At 40.2% G+C, this 17,380-nt stretch overlaps 1 protein-coding gene across 1 annotated transcript in view; it reads left to right on the top strand.

The window, feature by feature from the left end:
- Positions 1-17,380, top strand: part of Bnc2 (basonuclin 2) — a 288,056-nt gene that overhangs the window by 141,685 nt on the left and 128,991 nt on the right. The window contains exon 3 of the mRNA XM_026781784.1: positions 3,267-3,369. Within this exon, the coding sequence (XP_026637585.1) occupies positions 3,267-3,369 (103 nt within the window). The remainder of the gene's footprint in view (positions 1-3,266; positions 3,370-17,380) is intronic.

The following is a 17,380-nucleotide window of genomic DNA, read 5'->3' as shown; positions in this document are numbered from 1 at the left end:
CAAGTAACAACTTGCCATGCCTTGCACACTAGGCCACTGCCATCCAATACTTGCCACTTAGTACAATGACTGGTTCCCAAATGGTGTTTTATTTTTGCATGGCACTGATATGTAGAGTTGTAGGAGAGGGTGGGGTTGCCAAATTAAGAATGTAGAGCCCGACCATGGGCAACAACTGTACTTGTTTACAGTGGTGAGATGCTGCTGCTGCCAGAAAAGCTGGGTAGTCAGCTTCCATTGCTCGGGAATGAAGAAAGTTAGTGTTACAAGGGGAGACTAAACGAGGAGCCAAATGTACCCAGAGCTTTGCTTCAGAGAGTGCAGCTTCAAGAACCTGTGGACAGAATGCAGATAGCAGAATTCAAAAGTAGATGGCATGAGGAAGTAGAGGCATTCATTGTTTTGGGCATACATGAAATTTCTCTCTCAAGAAACCCATGGTATTTTTAATGCGTTGCCAGTTAAAATGTTTCTTATCATTGTTCTCGAAAGTTGAGGGAAAAAGTTACAATGTAGGTAGTTACAATGGTAGCTCCTGAAGCTTCTTCTTGAGAGCTGAGTAGACAGGTTACATGGTGTTGAGGTATTCTATGCTATGTCCTGCAGATAGGTCTGCATTGGCCAGTTTGAACACTTCTCCCTGCAGAGAGAGGTAGGGCCAGTCTCAATGAAGCTCCTGCAGCCTTCTCCTTTCTGGCGTTCAGAGCTTGTCATTCAAGCAGTATAATCTGCCCAGGTCCTGTGCAGAGTTTGCAGCAGACTGGGAAGCACTCCAGTATTAGCTAACGGAAGAGTGGAAGATGCTCACAGGGATATAGTCTCCCACTGCAGCTCTTTCCGACTTTCTCCCTGAAACACGTGGACGCTTCTGGGGCTTAACCAGTGTTGATAGTTTACAACAATCTATTTTGTAAGTGTGCCTAAGTTGGCAAACAGTCACATAGGTTCTGTTTTGTTGTGAATAAATAGCATGTCAAAGTTTTATGCTATTTCAAAACATTATTTAAAACAAAACTTCCTTTGAAAGCCACGATAGTCTCTTACTCAAAATATTTATTTAGACCATATTGTTTAAGTATATGTAATTCCCTTAAGCGGGAATTGTAGTCTATGCAAGTCTGAATCTTAAGAAGGTAGGCCTTATGGAATTTATAGAAATACAAAATGAATATTCCAGGGCTTAAGTGTTTATATATAAAAGGGTTGAGGTGTTCCAGTGTTTTATGTTTGGTTATATAGAATTCATGAAAAAGAAAGCATCTGAAAAGATTTCATTCACAAATGAACCAGATGGATAATGTTATTTCAATAGTAATAAATGAATGAATTAGCCAGTGCCAAGGGATGTGTTTGTATGTGTGGTGTGTGTGTGTAACTAACCTACATCTTTTACTTGTTTTTGTCTTGATTATTACTAAAATTGAATTTTTGCTTTAAATGATACAATACAAAAAATTTTGGCAAAATGATTAACATCAAATTAATTATTCAAAGTGATTGATATCAGTTATTCTAGTGTTAAAAATTGTCTTTGGAATATCATTTTTATTGCCTATTCCTTGATATTTTATAAAACAAATGTTTTTAAAATATTTATATAAGTTTGTACTAATGTACTTCAAGTATTTTTAATGTTAATATAATAATCTCCATGTCTGAACCTATAACTGGATAAATTGAGAAGCACCTTGCATTTAGTGGAAACGTTGTATGTTAAACTTTTGGTCACAATCAGATCTTGAGTTCTTTAATCAGTCAGTCAGCATGCTATGTGTGTAAGCTGTTCATAAACATGTTATGATATATCAGTTAGTACAGGAATTGGAAAGTTTTGGAAGAGTCCTCTTGCCCCCCTAGCTCTTTAATCACTAAACATGCAGCCAACCTTTATAACCTAGATAGGGTGCAGTCTGCTGACTGGGTTAGAAGAAACTCCGAAGTAACCGATGGATTGCCCACAAGTATCACCTTTGTACTGAACAAAAGAAAGAATTAAGTCTGAAAGGCGCATAGTTGAGGACTGTCACATCTAAAATGGGATTGGTACCCACAGAGAGAGTGTTCATTAGTGAAACATGAAGTCTTTAAACCTGCATGGCCTGTACATAGAGAGAAAAAGTCCACTGAGTTCAATGTGTTACAGATGGACTGATACTAGGGAAGTAGTTATGTAAAACCCAGATGCTTTTAGGAAGGTGAGCTTCTGAGTTTCTTAAGTGTAATCGCCATGTGCCCATCCACACTTTCAGGGTCCTCTTTGAGGGTCCCCACCCCATCCCAGCCATCCTTGATTCTCTCTGAATCTCTAGGGAGATGTTTTCCAGCAGCTCAGATAGCCACAGTAGATTGTTAGTAGGTGAGTAGTCAAGATAAATCCCTTCTGGTTCTAGAATTTCCATGCAGCTCGAAGTCATATATACAAGGTAGTTTTATTAGTTGGTGTCTCGTGGCACAGGTCAGCAGGTTTAGCACAGTTTCTGAGCATGGATTTCACTCATAGAAAGTTATACTCCATTTATGGAGCTTTCTAAGAGTTCACTTTATAATAAGAACTGGTGAGATGATTTTTAAAATGCTTGTACAGAATTTAGAGGCATTTTTTGTGTGTCAGTGTTCTAGGACAGAATTGTATTTTTCTAAGAGTAGAATCTTCATGTAAGTCTTTTTCTGTTTTATGTCTGATCTCAAAATAAAGTTTCAACTTATTTTCTTATCATCATTAAAATAAAAATAAAATAAAATAAAAATAGTGATTTTAATGGTAGCTATAAGCATTTAAATGAAACCTACTAAAGGGGATTTTTCTAATAATTATCGTTTGTCTGCTGTATTTTACTTTTACAGATATTTCCCTTGAACAATATTTGGCTGGTACATTTTTTAATGTGTGCTGTTTTGCATTATCGTGAAGTAGTTAAGTTAAATAAACACACAGCAGCAGCAGAATTGTTTTTCTCTTTTGGAGATCTAGTGTCAAAAATCCAGTGTCCTTGGAAAACATGATCCTTTATCTTGTATCTTTTGTATCTTGTATCTAAAGACTTGTTTTATCTTTGTATCTAAAGACTTAAGATACTGTGTTCATGACTGCTTTACCTTCTCAACCCTTCGTTATAAAATATTTTCATATAAACTTTATTTTCAAAAGTCTTCAGACCTTTACTAACACGAAACCTTTAATGGTAAAGATGGTACTGTTTGCTAAAACCAGTGAGAAGTCGTATGCTTCCCAACGGACGCTGATGCCTCTGCTCCTCTCATTTCAGGCCATCCGCTGCACACTGGTAAACTGCACGTGTGAGTGTTTCCAGCCTGGGAAGATTAACCTGCGGACGTGTGATCAGTGTAAACATGGCTGGGTGGCGCATGGTGAGGAAAATCTAGACTGCTCTCTCTGTTGTTCTCGTTATGTCCCTGTGAGTGTGCACATACACTCAGTGTTTTGCTTTTGTTTTTGTTTTAGAGAGTAGTTACTGACCTGGAAAAGAGACCAAGTTAGCTGTGCTCCAGGTGTTAGCTAACGTGCATTCTGCAGCTCTCAAACAGCGTATTCTCCTCCCCAGGAAGAAAGACTAGGCAGGCAGCCCTCGGCAGAAGGGCGAGATGTTTATAGAATCCTTGGGCAGTGGGGTTCACACTGAGCACAGCAGCAGCCAACAAGTACCAGGCCTGATGGAAACTCAAACATACCACAGTTGGCCTTTCAGGGCCTGGACCTCAGAGGGAAGCTGGCAAATCTTCCTTGCTTGAGATCTCCTCCTCAGGGACTACACGCCCTTGTCGTGTGTGCTGAGTTTATCCCTCCAGATGTTAAACTCTGTATGGTTTAAGGAGGGTGAGCAAGTGGCTGGTATCTGAAAAAGCAACCTGTAAATAGCCCTTCAGTCTGCACTGGGATTAGAGGAGGCCCACGATGTTAAAGACTACTCTGTGTGTAGATGTCATCGGAGTGAGGGTGGCCCAAGCAAAGATTCCAGTGGAGATTGTTTGCCAGGTACAAAGAGCTGTTCCGTCAATGTGGTTTTACTGCATATTTAACATATTATTGTGTGTGGTTTATGTTTATTGTGTTTAAGCAAAAGGAGACATGGAAATAAGCAGACGTTTCTCCCCCTCCTAGACTGTGTAATTTTAAAAGATAGGTAATGTTTATAGAAGAAACCCTGGCTTGAGTTTTTGACAGCCTCGGGTATTGGCTCTTAAGTGGACATACTCTTCATTCCCCAACAGTGCCAAACATTCAGTGGGTTGTATTTTTTTATAAATGTCATGTTATTCTAGCAAGATCTGAGGTAACACCACCAGGCCATGTCTTGAAATGCTTTTAATTTATCATGTACCTCTCTTGCTTGGGCTTGTGTGTTGGAGTTGAAGGGACCTCTCAACCGTACTTCCATGAGAGAGATAGTCACATAAGGAAAAGTATTGGAAGGAGTGTGCTTGGATGACATACCATAATCCTGTGACCAGTCCTTCAGAGAGAGAACTCTTCCTGGCTTCCTTAAGAAAGCCAAGATGCTTAACACTTATTCCAGCGGCAGGCAGTGGAGCTGGTGCTGTGCTGGTGACTGCAGAGCTGCTAACGGCCTTCCGCTTTTCCTCCACGGGCTTCCTAGGGCCTCCACCCCAAAATTTTCTGGATGATGAGGTGTGTGGAGGCAGTTTGGGCACAGACTATTCTGAGGTGACTGGGTGTCTTAAACAACAAAAGTTTGTGCTCCTGTAGCTCTGGAAGGTAGATCCCGGAGGTCAAGTTGCTAGCAGAGCTAGTTTTATCCAGAGGGCCTTTTAGTCTTTGGGTGGCTTGTCAGCATGGTCTCTGCCTCTCTGCTTGCCTTTGGTGTCTGCTAGTGCTCCTGCTCTGCCCCTACTTACCAGGGCCCCCGTCAGACTGCTGCTGAGGGCCACCCCAAGGCTCTCATCTTAACTTAATCCTATCTTTCTAAGGCTACATATCCAAATATAGCCACATTCTGAGATGTGGCTTCAAGTATATGAGTTTGGGGGGAGAACAATTCAGCTCATGACACTTTTCAGACATCCTTTTTTATTTCCTGGAGGAAATTGTGTGTGTGTGTGTGTGTGTGTGTGTGTGTGTGTGTCTTATGTGTGCTTGCTCATGACCCTCTTACTCCAGTCTTTGGTGTACTGAGTTTACAGACACTCACTGCCGTGCCTCACTGAGAGCATTGGTGTGCTTGGATAGACTTGCACTACTGTGCCTAACTAAAATTCTTGGTTTTGCTAGAAAATAGTTAGAGACTTTCTGCTCCTTACACATCATATGAGGTCATTGGAGGCATAGTGATACAGAGTCTTCTAAGGAAAAAAAAAAGTTATGGCTCTCCCCTTTAATAGTGTGTTACTTAACATGACCCTCGACTCTCTACTTGTAAATTATGATACTAATGGTAGTGTTTAGTGCTGGAGGTGTAGCTCAGTGCTCGAGTATGTATTTAAGTATTTGCAAAGTCCTGAGTTCTTCTGTCAAATGATACTTTGTAATCTTACAGTGGAAAACGGGTGATAAAATAAAGGCTTTAATAAATATTCTATTTGAAAAATACATATTGGACAGAAGTTGTACAGTAAAGAGGGGTTAATAATTAAACAAAAGGCTTTTATTTTCCATCCAGAGCCTCCTTGTGTTAGCATCTTGTATCTACTGTGGGAGTCTCGGGAGACTAACGGTTAACCGTGTCACTAGAATTTGTTTTATATATCCACTTCCATGTGCATATTACATTAGTTGGGTAGTAAAATACAAATGCTGGTTTTATTCCTTCCTGAAAAACATGTTTTAGTCCTGGCCAGTAAGTTTTTTTGGGAGACTTTCTGAAGAATGTGAGTTTTTACCATCTTGAATAAGATGTTTCTATTACAGTAAACTCTGCCTTCCCTACTGTATTATTACAAGTGCTTTTGCTAAGATAATTAATTTTGGGATTTCTCAGATCTAAGTAAAATTAATTCCAGTTGTTTCCCTCTCAGTTATCGTCTTGACCTCTCTTCTGCCTCATAATATGGACATATCTGTGCATAACTTGAAATATATACACGGGGGTTTGCAGAGCCCACCCTCCCCCCTTCATTAGGACAAGCATGGCAGTGAGGGTTGGCTCCCGGCCTTTGAGTTGGCAGTGGGAGGAGAGCACCTACTCATTTTGCCCCTAGCATCTCCACTAATTGCTGCGTTCCCTCCCCCTGCACAGAAACCCTGAAATCATGTCTCCAATTATTTCTGCTCAGGTGAGACACAGCCGTCCTTCTGGCCGTGTTACCCATAGTGTCCTGTATGGAACAAGGAGGAAATGACTCTGCCTTTCCAGTGTGGGAATTCTCTTCAAAAATGTGTGAGACAGGAAAGGTGCTACACCAGCACACAGTACTGACTGTGCTGTCTTGTGATAGCATTGGTTACATTCTACTATTGCTATTGTGATTTTAAAGCACACATACAGGAGTACTTGCTGCTTACAGATAACTGAGGACCTAAATGGCACGTTCTTTATTGTTAAAAAAAAAAAGCTAGAAAAATTTTTGTCTCTTTTGAGTAAGTGTCTTCTTACATCTCTTTTGTTATTTGTTTCTAAAGTGTTGGGTTTCATGTGCCATTGTATAACATATACAGACTCACACACATATGTGCATGTTATATATTTATGCACACTCCATAGCCTTACACATTGCTTCTTGAGCTTGAGTGAATTAAAGACATTAACTGCCTTCAAGAAACATTGGAGAGATGTTTGAAGATATTTGAAGAGGGATTAATTCATCCTCTTACAAAACCTGGGTGTTGAAGTGACTTAGGGGGCAGCATTGCTCTTTAAAATCTTTAGCACTAATGAGTCTGGGTGGGGGCACTCAGAACAGTTATTGGATGCCAGTACGATTTCCTACTGAGCAAAAGTTAATAAATGATTTCCTATTTCCCCCATTTAATGAATGTTAGCTCTTTCGCTAATCGAAGGCAAGGTTTGTTGAATTTAACTTTTTCAAAAACAAACTTGTTTTCTTGATATAGGATAGCTGCCGGATGTATGTAATAACTTAGCTGATGGGTTCAGGGCTTCTAACTCTGCCATGCTTTTATTTGGAACCCCTATAAAGGGCTGTAGTATCCTGCTACCTAATTTACTTTGCTCCTGTTTTCCCATCTAGCTTGCGTTCTCTCCCCATATCTTCCCGGCATTTGCCCAGAATGATCTGAGTTAGTTCTGGAAGTGAGGTTTTCCTACAAGGCCACCCTTGCCGGCTCAAGAATGCAGATAAAATAGAAGACTGTGCGCACAATAGGGCTGTTTCTTTGTGATATGTTTTTCTTGGTAGAAATTCAGTTTATATTTTGATTCTTTCTTCCAACACTAGACTTCAGACTTCCAGCAACCACTTGCAGACTTTTATTAGTCAAAGATTTGGCTAATAAAAACTAGCCAGTATTACCAGAATCTACTTGGTTCTGGGTGAGGTGCATGAGAACAAGGAACGGAGTCACTACTCCATTCTCTCTGCTCTGGCTGTCAGGAGACATGCCACCACCAGGAGCAGCTGCCTTGGTGAAAGCCATTTATTGTCTATTATTTGTAAATAATTTGTAGTGCCCATAGTCCAGATAAAGACATTATTTATAAACCTGTAAATTCAGAGGGTAAATAAAGTAGCAAAAGTGAAGATAAACTAGATTCTAAATGGGGTTTTTAGGAAATACTTAATTATAAGCCAAGACTATCTTGAAATTGTTTTTATACAATGGTGTATACCTTAGTTTCATAGCTAGTAAAGAATGTAGGTCAATTTTCGAAATGTAATTCATGTAATTTTCCCCTTTACTGAACTAATAGTGATTTTCACTTCTGATGAACCCTATTTGTTCAGATTGTCTCCGTTTTCCATTTTCTCCAATCAAAATCAGTACTGCTGCTCCTGAGTTTGCAAGATGTGTTAGAGGACATTTGGGAAGAACGGGAGGATTGATCAGTAAGCAGTACAATGCTCAGCTTGGTGAATTTCATAGCAGCGCATGGAGTACAAATTATTTTCCTTATAAACTACTTCAGCATTGAGAAAAGAAAATCTCTTCCCCCCACCTGAGTGATGCTAAGAGTGTCCTTCACTTCCAGGGGATCTGCACTAACATGGGGATTGTTTCTTTTGGCTGATGCCTCTCTCTATAAGAATGCTGTTGCCCTGGAATTCTTGAGACCACTGCTTTATTATGTTTTGTTAAGATGATTTCCTTTCATTGCTTGCAGTTATTTAGGGAACGTATAATCCTACGTTGTTACTTTAATTCTTGCTTCATCAAACCTGCTTCTTTCCTACCCATATTTTATCTAAACTTTTTAACTTTCTTAGTGTAAATTGAGCAGGCTTGCATCATCTGGACTGCCTATCACTAACTGCTTATTAAACATATATGTAAAGTATTTTGCCATGTGACCTTTAGTCCTGTGATATATGAGATGCTGGAGAAAATAAAGTTAATTGAGAGTCATATGTCATCCTACTTGATGATTTAATGCACTGCAAGGCATTGTTCATACAGTTGATTTATTTTAAGCATTTCTTTTAAAGATTAATTTAAAAAGATTATATGTGTGCATTTGTGCATGCTCACGCATGTGCCTGCAGGCCTATGTGCAAATACACACATACACATACACACACACACACACACACACACACACACACACACACATGCACTTAAGTTGGGGGAATATAATTAAGTTCAGGTGCTTGCAGAGGCCTAAAGAAGGCACTGGATAACGTGAAGCTAGAGTTCCAGGCAGTTATGAGCCTTCCTGTGTGGGTGCTAAGAACCAAACGTGGGTCCTCTGCAAAAGCAGTATGTATTTATTAATTGCTGAGCTATTTGTCCAGCACCAGTTTAAAACCTATCTTTGTATAATCCATGGAGCTTGATTTTTCTTCACAGTATCATTAAATTTGAATTCCCAGCTTATATTTAATATGTCTTATCATTCTAGAGACCCTCACTCAAATGGAAAGTACAATAAAATTGTAGTGATTTTTTTAATATAAGTACAAAGATGTAGCTGGGTAGTTTGTATTTTTATTTACTAAAAGTATAAGCTTCAGTTGACTTTCTATTATAAGACCCAGTTTGTAAAATAAAATTCTAATCCAGGATCCAGGGCATCTTGTAATCAAAACTCTTGGTTATATTAGCCCTACATTTAGAATCACGAGCTCTTGGAATTCTGTTTACAAATTCCTCAAATTTATTGGAGACGTGGTACCTTATAAAGACTTGAGCAGGACAGATCAAAACCAGTGCTTTGTTTCTTATCATACGAGAGGGTCACATGTCTTCATTATTTGTCTTGGTCTTTGTTAGGCTTATGAATTGTCTAAACATCCATGAAACAAGTTTGTTCTCAACCAATATCTTGTATCTCCAAAACGTTCTCCCTGACTTGTAGTAGTAAGTTTTCCTTCCCCATCCAGTTTTCTCTCTCTAAATTTTTCCCTTCATGTTAGAAAGTCCTCTATCCTAAGCATAAAACATAACATTCTATGCACCCCTGTTTATTCCAAGAGACTTGGCAGCAGTGTCTATATAATAATTTATAGAATTATCAGGATAAATAGGAAACTGGAAGAAAAGAAAACTGACCCTTTCTTTGTTCCAGGAAGTTAATGTTCTCACCTCAAGCCTTCTAGAGTTCTTCTGGCCTAACTTAACTGACCTGGACATGATCTGTCAACAAGTGTTGCTTTGAAAGAACATTTTTAGCAGATTTTTAAAATCTGGTGAGCTGCGCAGCAGAGTACTTGTTTGGGTGCTCATAGCATAGTGCAGTAATGCTGGCCTGGTCTCAGGATAGAGACGCCACAGTGCACGCCCTTTGAAGATGTCTTCTTTCTGTGCTGTGCTGCCCTGTAAAGGGGAGCTCGCCCAGTGTCGGCTGGGGAGAGTCTGTCTTTCTATGAGGCCCAGTTCTTCTACATAGCACAATACTAGAACTTGCATGTACTTAACTGCAAATTGTTAGAGAAAACAGTCTTAGCTGCCCCTGCACTCTGTTGAGGGTCCTGGTCTCTCTACAAGGAACGTCCTTGAACATTTTACACTTACTTCACTTGAGAGAGTAAAAACAAGGCCATTTCCTGCCTGGCACAGAGACTGTTGCTTGACCTGAGGGCAGAGTGCCCTCTTAGGCCTCTCTCCTCTCCTCCCTGATCAGAGCTGATAAGCCATAAAGGGAGGACACCCTGATGCAAAGGCTTGTGCTTGATTAATGGCACTCACTGTTCTAGCGCTGAGTCTCGCGGCTGCTTGTTCCCACTGCTTTCTCGGCCTGCCCACCCTTCAGCTGTTGCTCTGAACTCCTTAAATTTTCTTTTAGCATAGCTCAAAAAGTACCTCCTTCTCAAAGTGCTGGGTCTTCTGCCTGCTAGCTTTTCAGATGTTTTTGTCATGGGATGTAGGATCAGTGTTGCAAGGCCTAGTGTCCTAGGTGCAGTCAGTGCTGGTTTCCTGGTCAGGAGTTCCCTGGGTAAAAGTGAAGTATACAGAACTCTGTCTGAGATCACGACAAAGCTCTATGTCAATTCAAGGGAGAACGCTGGAAAATGACTTAAAGGGTATTGAATGGGCTTGCTCTAGCACTGACTTGTCAGAATCTTTTCCAGACTATATAATTACATTTTTCTCATTTTTCTGTGAAATATAAATAACAAAAACTCCTACACAAGGTTCTTCTAGTATTAACTGAAGTGATCTATATGATTTGCACATAGTAAAAGCCTGTTAAAGTGTTAGGTGTTATAGTTACTAAATCAGAACAACAGATATGATATATCGGAGTTGACTAGCAGAAAGATAGCTGCAGGCAGACTAATGTCTTTCCGCTGTTACACTTCTTTTATGTGCAAATTCAAGTAATAGCAATGTGCCCAAATATCGCAGTGGTCTGAAGGAAGAGAAGATGAGATGGGAGTTACCCTTACATTCTGGCACAAGAATTCTAGCTGCAAATCCTATTATGGAGTCAATAAAGTAATTCTAAACATTAACATTTATGAGACTACCTAAGAATTGTAGCACTTGGGAGGTAGAGGCAGGAGACTCAGAAGTTTATGGTGATTCTCAGCTGCATGGTGAGCTTGAGACCAGCCTGGGATAGATGAGAAACTGTCTCAAAGACAAAAAAAAAAGAAAAAAAAGAAAAAAAGAGTGGAGTGTCTTGAAGTGCAGTGTGGAAGGACTTTTTTTCATCGTTGAGTTCTGTGCTAGTTATCTTGGCTGTTATGCCCAGAGCTCTTTCAGAGTAATCGTTTCCTCCAGCAACTCTAGGGCAACTGTGTTTGTTCCCTACTCCTAATATGTCATATGAGCTGTGTTTGAACAGAGAAGCAGCTCTACCCCAGGAGTCACTTTTTGAGAAGTGTAGACCAGTTAAAATGAGTTCAGCAAAACTGGACTAGTTATAGGGTAAACTACTTTTACCTATTTTCACACCTATCCTTTTGCACGTGCATACTTTGATGGGTATTTTATCCATCACTACTTTATCATTTTATTGCATTTTATTACATCATAAATTTTTATATCTTGCTAACGATCCTACAGGAAGCTTAATTGTTTATAGGAACATCTTAATTAACTAGAGTTCACCAGGTTAAGCGAAACACAAATTGAAGCGGTGATAAATGAAACACCCTCCGCTCCTCTCCTTTAATTGGATGCACTGTTCAGATAAACTAGCGTCTTCACCTGGGTCGTGAGGACTCATGCACAGGCATGCTGTAGTGATGCTTCCCACCGTTCTTTCTCTCCGTTGTATCATAATGGGTGGCTTCCTCCGACCTCCCTCATTCCTCTTTGGAACTATGATAAGAATACTCTCTCTCAGGATTCTGACCTGTGTGCTGAGAATCCTGAAATATTGTTCCTGCATCCCATTTTTTGCTAAGTGTTGCCCCCTTTAGATCTTTCCAAATGAATCTGTTGTGAGCATATACACAGATTAGTCTGTTTTAGACACCGAGGCACTACCAGAGCCCACTAGATGCTGAGGAGTGGCGTTAAGAGGTCCAGTCGCCATCTTATTTTCTCCTTTGTGTGGATTTCTTGTTGCAATCGAAGCCCACACTGGCCTCCTGGGGTTCCCAGCGTGTTGGTGATGAGTTGGCAACACTAGGCATGGGGTCACAAAGCCATCCAATTGAAGTGGCAATTTATCTGGGCCTTAGATTCATTTGGCCAACAAGTGTGAAGTCAATGCTAGACCTGTCTGTCCAATAAGAACTCTTCAAGTTCAAACTGAGATGTGCTGTAAGTGTAAATATAAACCAGATTAGGGGGATGCCATTTAAAAAAAAGGTTATAAAATTATATAACAATGTTATAAAAGAAGTATTCTTATATTGGCTACATATCAACGTCTTTGATAAATGTGATAAACTTTCTAAAGTTGTTGTCATTGTTTACTTTTATGCTTTCATCAGTGAAAGTAGAAAAATTGCAATTTCAAAAGCACCTTGAGGGCCTGGGAATGCAGTTCCGATAGGACTGTACTTGCTGTCCAGGCACAAAGTACTTGGATCAGTCCTCAGCACCACACAAAGCTGTACAGGCCTGCAGTTTCAGCACTCAGGAGAGAGAGGCTAGAGGATCAGTTGTTCAAGGTCATCCTTTGAAATAGTTCAAGGCCAGCCCAGGTTACAGACCCCCCCACACCCCCCCACCCTACCCCCCGCCAGATTGTTGAATCCACTGTATGCCACCTTGCTGTTGGAGGCTGTCTGTGTAGAACATAAACGTAGAAACCCCAATCTTAGGTTGAAATAGATTGGCCACAGAGTGTTTGGAACTGGTCTGCAAACCCGAGAGCCCCAGTTCAGGCTCTAGTCTCCTCCTGGTGGCTGGGAACTCTCCCCAGAGCTTCCCACTTTAGCAGCTCCACAGTTTTCAACAGTGGGCTTTCCTGTGGTGCCCTATTCCTGAGTGAGGAGCAGTTGGATGCTCCCTCCATCCCTGTCCTGCACCCAGAGCAAGTGCCTGCTCTGAGTGCCTCTCACAGGAGGCTAGCTTCCGTGTGATGCCACCCTCCCACTGAGCCAGGGAGCCCTGGAAAGGCTACTTCATTTTTGGGATGCTTCTGTGTTATGTAAGACAAAGGTTTATGGAAATTTATCTTTTCTGTGAGTCTCTGACTCCTGAATGCCTGTTTCTTTCCCAGAAGTCCTTTGCTGTGGTAAGCAAGGCTTCTTCTTCCTTGTTTTAATTCTCATCCCTTCCTCCTCCGGAGTCTTCACTCTGTGTTTCCTTTAATCTTTCTCTAAGTCTTTAGACAACAAAGTATGGGAGAGATGTATGGAAGGTTCTGTAGCTCCACTGCCTAGAAAATACATTTTAAAGTCATTAATGTTGTTGGATCCTTAACAGATACTTGAATTTTTTTCTAAGATACAAAACCTAGAGTCAAATAACTTTGTTGTAGTTTTAGTTCTTTCAAACTCCTTTTCCTGCAATTCTGTGAGCGTAAGAAATTCTTGCTTCCGCCTTGGCTGATCATCCTTTCCACTATCAGTAAAAATTAAAAAACAAATCAACTTCTAACATAAAAGAAAACACCTGTTTGGCTTGGAGAGCTTGGCTAGGGCGATCCTTTTTCTGACATGCCAAATGCGACCATCACAGGGCCCCTGAAAAAAAAAATCTTTTTTTCCCCTCTCTCTATTTCATGTGAGCATTGGCAGAAACTCTGACAAGCAGTTCTTCATATTTTATTATGTTCTTGTCTGCAGAGTCTCTGTCAGGCAAAAACCTTGTCAGCGGAAAACCTGTTGTAGGATCAGAGGAGACAAAAACAGGTGTCACACAGGCAGTCAAAACTGAAGGAAAAAAAAAGATTAGGCTAAAGAGAGAGAGGCAGACAATTACATTAATGCCATTGCTTTTATCTTATAGATGTGTGTTATTATCTCGGGGTGCTGAGTGCGCAATTGCCTCACAGAAGAGTAGACAGGAGACAAGGGGAAACTTGATAGTTATTAACTGAGGAGGCAGTGTGTCAAAGCTGGATGGGGTTCAAAGTTTTACAGAGGGAAAAAATGCAAGCAGCAAGCAACGGCTGTGTGGTTCTGCTTTCGGCTACGTAAACTTAGTCACAATCTAACGTTTTCTACTTGGAAAAAGATCATAGAGAAAAGAAATAATGAAAGATTTGATAGGGAAGCTTTGGGGGTAGCATTTATTCTGTGTGCATGCGACTCAGTCGTAGAGACATTTCTGTCTCATAAAATCTTGCCACAATGCAAGACATGGTGGGGCATGAAGACAAGCATTTGTCAGTTCAGCTGTGTTGTTTGGGTATGTTTAAAACACCTATTATCAACACACTTTTAATTAAAAAAAGCTATTAAGAAGCCCTTTTACTAAGTGTGAACATCTGTACACGCAAGCTGTAAATTAGAAGATCACATGTGTGCCTCAGTCAGAGACTAAATGAATTTGGCAAGTGTTTTCTCTTACTGGCTTTTTAAACACAGTCATATCTAAAGAAAATAACAAATGCTACATTTCACGATTTGCATTGATTTTTTTTATTGTGTGTGTTGGTACTGATTAATAGAACTTTTCTAATTGGAAATTAGAGTCCTCATTATGATCAGATTAGTAAACAGAACCCAATGCAGCAGCAAACATCTCTTCTGTTTCTTTGTTTGCTTTATTCCCCAAAACTTGTCTTCTAAAAGCTGACGCCATGGTGACGTGAATAGTAGTTTCATTTTGCCAATTGCTTAAACCGTGGCCGATTCTTGGTTTTGTTGATAGCTCACACGTGCCTGGCAGCCCACTAACAGAGGAGAAGGCGGAAAGTGTTGTTCCTTTCTGGTCAGTCGTACATTGGTTATGCTAATGAAACATCAAGAGACATTGTTCTGGCTGCTGGCATTTTTTGGTCATGCATTTAATACTTGGTTAGCTTAGATTTTTTGCTAAGTCCTAAGACTTCCTTCTTCTCAATCTTTTTTTCTTTTAATGGTCAAATCTTTATATCAGGTCTTTGATCCCAGGAATCATCAATGCAAAGCAGTTTGATAGTTGAGATTTGCATTACATAATCCAGCAATCCAGAAGAAAAGAAAAGTCAGCGTCAGACGTGCCTGTCGTAGCCCAGAGTTTTAAGGGACTCCATGTCGTGGAAGAAAGTGAAAAGACCGATTATAGATTTAGAATGGATTGCAGACTGATTACTGCGGGAGAGGGGAAAAGCCCAGTGACACAAAGGTGAACCATGCTTACAAACAATGAAGAACTTAGAGTCTAGTAAGTTCTCTTAGATGTTCGCTACCAGACAGAAGCTTGTAATGCCAGTGCTTTTACTCAAATCCTGAGATGTTTCCTTAATGTATCTTATTTCCTTAATGTAAAGTTTAAAGCATGTGCTGCGTTTGTTTCTTTCATAAAAAATGTTCTATAGCCGGGCAGTGGTGGCGCACGCCTTTAATCCCAGCACTCGGGAGGCAGAGGCAGGCAGATCTCTGTGAGTTTGAGACCAGCCTGGTCTACAGAGCTAGTTCCAGGACAGGCTCCAAAGCCACAGAGAGAGAAACCCTGTCTCGAAAAACAAAGCAAAAAAAAAAAAAAAGAAAAGAAAAGAAAATGTTCTATAGTGTTCTATAGATATATGCCCCTTCAAGGAAATTCAGTCTATAAAGCTTATGGTTTGTTTATGTAAGTATTCAGTTTTTGTTTTTTAATAAAAAAGACATGCAACTCACTCAAGAAGCAAATTTTAAAATTTCATGTTGCATTTTAATGGGTTATGTTTTGTAAGCAGCATACATGGATGCTAAAGTCGAATGAAATTGGGATTATGTAGCCAACTTTAGACTAGCGTTGGCCTCTCAGCATTGGACAGAACCACAGCAGTAGTAATAAGCCTGTAAACCTGGTTTCAGCAAAGAATTGTAATTACCCAAACTCTTCCTACAGCTACTGCCAAGTCTACAGATGAATTTTTCTTTCTTTACCACCTTTGAGGAGCAAATATGTGCCCCTAGACTTGGACCGGGTAGGGAAGAGGCATGAGGGGAACCCGGAAAAGCAGCCCGTTGCACCTGCCTGCCCAGAGTGCAAGCTTTTGAACATCCGTGCGTTGACAGTCTACTTTTATGGGTGCTGCAGTCAGACATTAATGATTTCCAACATCAGTTCTGAAGACTTCATTATGCATAAGGCCACAGGGGAGAAGTGCCAATCAGTTTGAAATACTAGCTTCATGGTCTCAAGTGCAGTTCACACTCTCCCCCTGACTAATTGTGGGCGTTTCTGTGTGTCTCTTCCCGCATTCCGAGAGCTGCATGCCTACTGGAGCTGCTTAACAGGGTGGATGGTGGGGCTTGCTGTGAGAACTGCTTTCACCCCACCTCCTTCCATACAGTGTAGAGCCATATTAGTAACAGATCATAGGTGTATTTATAGACGGTCCCTCATCCATTAAGGGGGCATCACATGCGTTATAGAAGGTGGTGCCTGTAATCAGGGTTTGTGGAGTCTTGGTGTAGAGTCCTTTGAATCTAAAACTCAAATTCTCTGTATACCTCTGCTGAAGTTTTCATCACCAGCCTGGGAGATCAGCTTTTTCAACTACCTATCATTTTCTTTCTTCTTCGCTCCAAAATAATTTCTACAAGTAAGCCTTCTCTCTCCTTCTCATTAAGTCGTCTAATTAATTCAACTTTGACAGAAACAGAACGTTGTGACTTAAGTAGAACACGAGTTATTGTAAAATGTACCTAATTTGCTCCCAATTACATAATTCTTTATCCCAAAAGTAGTGAATAAAATCTGCAGATCTAAATATTATCCGAGTCATAAGGAATTTTCTCTAATCGCAATAATTTCTGACTCCATGATCTCCTGATTCCCTGAAAAGGGTTTTAATATGCTATCATTGCTCTTTATTAATGTCCCTTAGCGGGGAAGCTTTTATTAGGATCAGGCTTACAGTCTATGAGAAGGTTAAGTCTTTGCCTTGAGCCCTGATGGTCTTTTCTAGTAAGAGGACTGAGTCTTATAATGGCAAAGGATTGATGTTATAATGATTCCAAAGGGCCCCTTTATGATGAAATTCTAAATACGCAAAACCCCATTAAACCTGTAGAAGTTCATGGACTAGCTCCATTGAAATGACATATCGTTATATTGGGTATAGTATGCTTATTATAAAGTGTGGCAGAAGAGGAAATTATTGGTCATATTAGCAGGAATGAAGAACCACTCATAGCCGTAAATACCAAAATTGAGGTAGAAGCAGTAACAATATTCAGTTTATAAGTAATCAAAATCTTAAATTCTGACCTCAGAAATTATACTAACAGAATACTATTACTAAAAAAA

This window comes from Microtus ochrogaster, chromosome 10 (assembly GCF_000317375.1).
Source record: "Microtus ochrogaster isolate Prairie Vole_2 chromosome 10, MicOch1.0, whole genome shotgun sequence".
NCBI classification, from domain to species: Eukaryota; Metazoa; Chordata; class Mammalia; order Rodentia; family Cricetidae; genus Microtus; species Microtus ochrogaster.
Note: the sequence above shows the minus strand (reverse complement) of the source record. Positions and strands in the feature narration are given on the sequence as shown.